This window comes from Aythya marila, assembly GCF_965140915.1.
Source record: "Aythya marila genome assembly, chromosome: 3".
Lineage (NCBI taxonomy): Eukaryota > Metazoa > Chordata > Aves > Anseriformes > Anatidae > Aythya > Aythya marila.
In genome coordinates this window covers 13,894,226-13,900,707 of record NC_139044.1, presented here as the reverse complement: position 1 = coordinate 13,900,707, position 6,482 = coordinate 13,894,226, and the positions used below count along the sequence as shown (strand labels likewise).

The 6,482-nt window shown below is 48.3% G+C and overlaps 2 protein-coding genes across 2 annotated transcripts; one reads left to right on the top strand and one right to left on the bottom strand.

The window, feature by feature from the left end:
• Positions 1–448: 448 nt before the first annotated feature.
• On the bottom strand, positions 449–1,237 carry SMIM26 (small integral membrane protein 26). The gene is made up of 2 exons (XM_082758066.1): positions 1,110–1,237; positions 449–881 (listed from the first exon to the last, which is right to left on the bottom strand). The coding sequence occupies exons 1-2, from the start codon at positions 1,225–1,227 to the stop codon at positions 694–696; spliced, it is 306 nt and encodes a 101-aa protein (XP_082614192.1). The 5' UTR covers positions 1,228–1,237; the 3' UTR covers positions 449–693.
• A 70-nt stretch (positions 1,238–1,307) lies between these two features.
• LOC309875966 (uncharacterized protein) lies at positions 1,308–6,461 on the top strand. The gene is made up of 2 exons (XM_082755779.1): positions 1,308–1,650; positions 3,566–6,461. Exon 2 carries the CDS (start codon positions 4,034–4,036, stop codon positions 5,081–5,083), a length of 1,050 nt encoding a protein of 349 aa, XP_082611905.1. The 5' UTR covers positions 1,308–1,650; positions 3,566–4,033; the 3' UTR covers positions 5,084–6,461.
• The last annotated feature ends 21 nt before the right edge of the window (positions 6,462–6,482 follow it).

The following is a 6,482-nucleotide window of genomic DNA, read 5'->3' as shown; positions in this document are numbered from 1 at the left end:
GAGGCAGCATGTGTAAGGATTAGGGATACCCATATATGAACAAGAGCCTGGCAGAGGCAACCTCCTTTAAAGGGACCCAGAAGCTCTAAGAGGAGGGGAAACCCCTATAGAAATGAAAGTTAGCAAACTCAGAGAAAGAGGTAATGAGTATAGGGACTGAGGGCAGCTGCACACAGGGTCAAATCACAAGACTTGGTCCCTGTACCTGAACACAGTGCCCACAAAGACCTGCGAGGGGACAGCAGGTCTCTTGTATAGGGGTGCTGTTTGCTATAGGAAGCAGTACTCCTGGAGCCATGTTACACAATACAAAGCTTGCTTGGTCTTTCAGAACATTTTTCATGCTTGTAACAGAACAAGCACCACCACTGAGCTGGGAAATCTCCACAAAAAGCTGCAGCGGGTACATGGTCAGACTACAGGGCACAGGACACCAGGCAGCACACAGGCTCATTAACACACCACTCTTAGATGACTTATTCATGTTTAATAACTTGAACACAAGTGCAAATATAGCATTGATCTAAGCAGGCGAGAAGGTTACAAGTTTTGCAAAGTGATTTCAGTGATGGAGCTGCTGTTTCAACAAAACAAGAGAGTTTTTGACCGACGGTGCGATGCCAAGCTCCAAGACGACTTTCTCAGACAAGGCAGCTCTCCCCCGGCAGCACAGAGTTCAGTTTTCCAGACTACTCACTTTTCAGAAGGAGGGCTGTCAGTAGGGTCAAAAAAAGATTTCACACGCCTGAGCAGCCGAGTAGCAGGAGGCACAAAGTCCTTGTTATACGTTGTTACCGTTGTGATTTTTATCCCTATAGGCGTATCTGTAACGACTACTTCCCGAGAATCCGAGTCTTCTACTGGAGGATGATTTTCATTCTCTAAGGCATAAAAGAAAAACAAAAAAAAAGTTTAGTACTGTAGTGTTTCACTGCTGTGAACATTTCAGTCCTGTTATTTCCCACCAGCAGCCTGCTGAGGAGGACTTAGCTCGGGGGGGGTCACAGCGAGCCAGCAGCACCCCCGGACCCCCCCCTGCTTCACCCCCCGGGGCCGGGGTCTACATCCAGCTCCCCCAGCCCCTCAGGCGAGCCCTCCCGGCCCCGTACCGTCCCCGGCCCCGTCGCTGCGGTAGCTGTAGTGCACCATGCCGCCCAGCGCCGTCCAGCCGCCCAGCGAGTAGATCAGGGCCCAGCGGGCGTTCCACACGGCCGCCCGCGCCGCCATTATCCCCTCACGCCCCCTGAGGGGCGGGACATGGCGGCGGCGCCGCCATTACGCGGCCGGGCCCGCCCCGCCCTCCGACCCTCCCTCACAGCTTCCCCAAGAAAGCGCTCAGGCAATCAGCGGCTGAAATTAGTTTTAATATTTCCTACTGCTTTTTCTTTCTTATTTTTTTTTCGGAAGTGGAAAGGAGGCAGGCCAAGCCAATCCAATAACACATTTGGTGCCGTGACTCGGATACGGGTTAACTTGGCCCGGGATCCAAGCTCAGGGGAGGCGCCCCCATCTTCGGATGGCCCCCGGGTGGACGACACCCCGTCCAAGTCCTGTACCCTGAATCAGGCAAGCAGGCAAAAGAACGCTGCAGTACCCCATATTTTTTGTGCACAAAGATCCAAACGAAGGCTCAGGACTGAAATAAGTGTGGTAAGTGGTTCCGCTCGGCCGGGGTGGGATTCCCAAAATGTGCCTGAATGAGACGCTCCTGAGGGGCGAAGTGAGTGTGGACAGCAAGCCTTCAGACCCCATGGGGGACCCTAAGGCAGGATTGCCCGATATACCACCAGATAGTCCCTTGGGGGTAATGATTGCCCACTGGGAGGATTGGCCGTCCAGACGAGGTAAAAGTAGAGAAAAGGTGGTACGTTACTGTATGCAGGTGTGGGGTGGGAAACGGATAAGAGGAGACCACCTCATACTTAGTCCCAAAGTGGTCCAGTAATGTGTATTGGGATTTATGAAATTGCTAAGAAGACTGTGGGAGAATGCTTAACATGCCAAAAGGTTAATAAATAACAAGTTAGAGAAAGAATACCTGGAGGGCGGGGGCTAGCTAAGAGACCATTTGAAAAGATACAAGGTGATTTTACAGAACTTCCCAAGGTTGGGAAGTGTAAATAACAAACCATTTAGCGAACATCATAGGAAGGATGAGACCCCCACCGAGTGGCTTGAAAGACTACCCTGCCACTCCTGTGAGGCAAGCTCTGTTAAAAACTCAGTTTGTGGCAGCACCAAGAAGTGGAGCTCCTCGTGGACTCCGGGGCAGAAAGATCTACTGTCCAGACAGTGCCCCGGGGATGCTTACCTTCCCCGGAGAAGTTACAGGTAATAGGAGTGAAAGGAGAACCTTTTAAGATCCTAGTAATAAAGGGAGTAGAAATAGAGGCCCCCTCTTGAATCGGAATAGGATCCTTTTTATTAGTGCCTGAAGCAGAATATAATTAATTAGGAAATAGCGGTTAAATTATGCACCCTCGCTGTGGAGGACGAGGCAAAAATCAATCCTGAGGTGCGGTACACTCCTGAGTCGGTAGGGAAATTAGACATCACCCCTTCTGAAGTTACCATTAGGAATCCTGAGATCCCCATAAGGGTAAAACAGTAAGAGGAATTACCGAATGGGGAGAAATTATTCATAGATGGATCATCAAGGGTAATAAATGGGAAACCAAAATCAGGTTACGCCATAATAGATGGGAACACCTCGGAGGTAAAAGAATCTGGTCCTTTGGACCCAACCTGGTTGGCCCAGGCATGTGAGTTATATGCAGTATTAAGGGCTTTACAGCTGCTGAAAGGAAAGCTGGGGACTGTGTTTACTGACTCTGGATATGCATTGGAGTGGTTCACACCTTTGGGAAAATCTGGGAAGAACAAGGGTTAATAAATTCTCAGGGGAAGGGTCTGATACACGAGGCTCTGATAAAATAAACCCTGAAGGCCTTGAGAGGACCTAAACAGATTGCGGTTGTACATGTGAAAGGTCACCAAAGAGGTACCTCTATTCAGATCAGGGGAAATAGCTTAGCTGATGAGGAAGCAAAATGGGCCGCATTACTGGTAATAAAAGAAGCAGAACAGGTCAGAGAAACAGCAGGAGGTAGCAAGAGCTTTACTGCCCAAGAGGCAGAAAAACTGCAACAAATGGGAATTGTTGAAAAAGAAGGAAGGTGGGCACTCCCTGATGGCAGGGAAATTATTCCTAAAGGCATGGAGAATAATGAAAGAATTCCACAGGCAGACCCACTGGGGAGTACAGGCACTTGTGGCTGAGAACACAACCTCGGACCCATACTGTGATCTCCCCTTTTGAAATGTTGTATGGGATGCCTTATGATTTAGAAATATCAGTTGAACACCCAAAAGTTAAAAGAGCATACCATCGAGCTCATGAAGCGAAGACGGGAGCTAATAAAGAAGGGATTAGTAGTACAGAGGCCACCCTTAGATATGGCAATACACGAGATTAAGCCAGGGGACAGGGTAATGATTAAAGCTTGGGGAGAATCCTCCCTGACCCCTCGTTGGAAAGGATCCTTTCTCGTTTTATTCACCACAGACACCACAGTTCGAACGGTTGAACGAGGATGGACGCGTGCTAGTAGGATAAAGGGACCCGTCTAAGAATCTCACTGGGAGACGGTTAGAAACCCCGACAATCTGAAGATCACTTTCTGGAGAAAAACTGATAGGTGAAACTATCTTCTGTGCCGATTTTTGCATTGGTTTTTGGGCCGATTTCTGTATTTGTTATCCTTCTGTTTGTAAAGAAAAGTGGAGGGTTCATTGCTCCTACGGGTATCTTCCTAGAGGTGATTGTGACAGGTACTGTGTGTGGGGGTGGCAACCGGGAAAATCATAAAGGAATCCAGAGTGGTGTTATAAGTCCTGAGAAGCATCGCTTCTGTGTTAGCAAGCTCTGCCCAATGAAGGCAGAAAACCCTTCAAGTGGCCTGTAGAAGGACAGTGGCCAGGATAAGGTGTGGAGCTAGGGGAGTGAAGCCTATTAATTAAGGTGGGCTGGCTAATGATGAAGGAGGTTCCCCTGAAGACTACGGCTGCTGCCAAGAAGATGGTACACCCTGTTGCTCTAAGCAAACGAGGAGGCAGAGACGTAATGCTGTGGGGATCGAGGTTGGTGAACCACCTCCGAAATCAGCCCACGAGGCCCCTTGGAATGCCAGTTCCAAGCCAGGTTACCCCAGTACCTCCCCAACACCTCCCACCTTCTACAGGAAGCAATAAGGGTAAAAGACAAAGCGCCCACCAAGAACTCTGGGATACCCGTAGTAAAGGTAGGACCCCTCCATTTTTCTCGGGCTTAACTTGGTTTGTATGGGTAATGGGATTCCTGATAATCTGGCTGGATGTAGCAAAGGGAGAAGAGAGCCCCCACCAGCTCTATAAGTGGAGTTTAATTAGGTGGGATGACCAAACTATCATTAAGCAAGTGACTACGGCAGGTGCACCAAGTTTCCTCACATCTCTTTGTCAACTAGCACCCATAAGTCCGTGTCTGAACCAAAAGGGTTTTTACTTCTGCCCCAGCTCGAACCCAGGAAGGGGATATTGCGACTATCCCAACTCCTACTATTGTGCTTATTGGGGCTGTGAAACAATTGCTTCGGATTGGAGTCCAGGAGCAGGGCAGGATCAGTTCCTAACTGTAGGATACGGACCCTACGGGTGTACACCTCCAAGCCGAGACTGGAGCGGAGGGATTCGGATGCCCTATGGAAATTGCGAACAACTCTATGTAAATGTAACGAACCCAACCGACCCTGCCTGGCTCACAGGGCAAACATGGGGGGTGCGATATTGGGAACCTGGGGCTGATAGAGGAGGTTTAATATTTATAAAAAAGGAAAAAGTAAAGAATCCCCCTCAGGAAGTTGGTCCCAATAAAGTCCTCGAAGGACCCGAGATAAAGATACCACCTCTCCCAGTTGCGACAAGCACAGTAACCCTGGTTATGGATAACACCATACCACCTCCTACAGGTGTAGCTGAGGAAAACCCTCTCTGGAAAGCAATGCAAGCTACTCATGATACCCTGAATGAAACTAGCGAGCACTGACACCTCACCCTCCTAGTGCTCTTGGGGAGAGAGGAAAACCAGGATAACCATGCAACACCTCTCTGGGACAGGAGTTTGCAAAGTACCGAAATCTAAGCAAATGCTTTGTAGCTCCCTCCAACCCCCTGTCAACGAAACTAACAAAAAGTGGGTCATTCCTCAGGAGGGAGCTCGATGGATATGTTCTAAAACAGGGCTTAACCCGTGTGTATCCCCTGAAGTGTTTAATGCCTCTCAAGAATACTGCATGCAAGTCACTATTATTCCACGGATATTATACCATCCAGAAGGGGTGGTTTATGATTATGGGGACACTGAAACGCATCACATCATAAAAAGGGAACCTATAACGGTGGTTACAATAGCCACGTTATTGGGCATCGGGGCGGTGGAGGCAGGAACTGGAATAACCTCCCATCCAACAGCAACAAGGGTTTAGTTCCTTAAGAGCAGCAGTAGACGAAGACTTGGAACGAACAGAAAAGTCGGTAACAGCATTGGAAAAGTCTCTAACTTCATTATCGGAGGTAGTGTTACAGAACAGGACAGGGATGGATATCCTTTTCCTACAGCAAGGGAGACTCTGCAGCATTCGGGAAGGGCTAGGAAAGCGTAGAAGAGAAGCTCAACAAGGATGGTATGAGTCTTGGTTTAGAAGTTCTCCCTGGTTAACTACCTTGCTATCGCCAATAGCTGGACTGTTGGTACTGTTAATGCTTATTTTAACCTTTGGACCCTGTATACTGAATAAGGTCATTGGATTAGTAAAGAATAGATTGGAGGCAGCACCCCTAATGTTGATATTTAAACAATATGAACACCAAGAGGATGACGAGGTTGTTAATAGAGAAACTCCCATCCTCTCCCTAGCCTGAGAAACCATTACCTGGTTTGATGAACAAAATAATAAAAACCAGAAGGGGGGATTGTAATATATATTGCATGATGAATTTGTCAATCAAACTGATGGGGTTCATCTTACAAAATGGTTCAACCATTGCAACTTTGTATAGCCAGAAAAGTCCCCAACCCCAATATCCTGTTAAATAAAAGGCAGTAACTTGAATGTCCAACTAAGGAAAAGACGATCCTTGGCACATACTGCGCGTGCTCCAACCAGCAAGGCCACAATCCACAACGCAGAGGAAGACTACGACCTTCATCCCCACGACCACCAGAGGGGCTCGTGACAATCCCCTAGCAACAGGATGAGCAGTCGCAGAGGATACCAGGAACCAGGATGTGCCACGTAAACCCAGAACTACTAGCCTAGAAAACGGGGACTCTGGCAAGGGTGAGCAGAGACTCCCCGGTCACCCAGCGCTGTTTTATCTGCTTGATCACTTGCTTGAATAAATTCTGTTTTGCTGAACCATAATTCAGATTGGCTCTTCTGATT

Excerpts from the sequence above, each read along its gene's own strand:
- SMIM26 (XM_082758066.1), bottom strand. The coding sequence starts at position 1,227 with ATGGCGGCGCGGGCGGCCGTGTGGAACGCCCGCTGGGCCCTGATCTAC. Across the intron at positions 882-1,109 it reads CAGCGACGGGGCCGGGGACG|AGAATGAAAATCATCCTCCA; the intron begins GTACGGGGCCGG and ends TTTATGCCTTAG.
- LOC309875966 (XM_082755779.1), top strand. The coding sequence starts at position 4,034 with ATGATGAAGGAGGTTCCCCTGAAGACTACGGCTGCTGCCAAGAAGATG.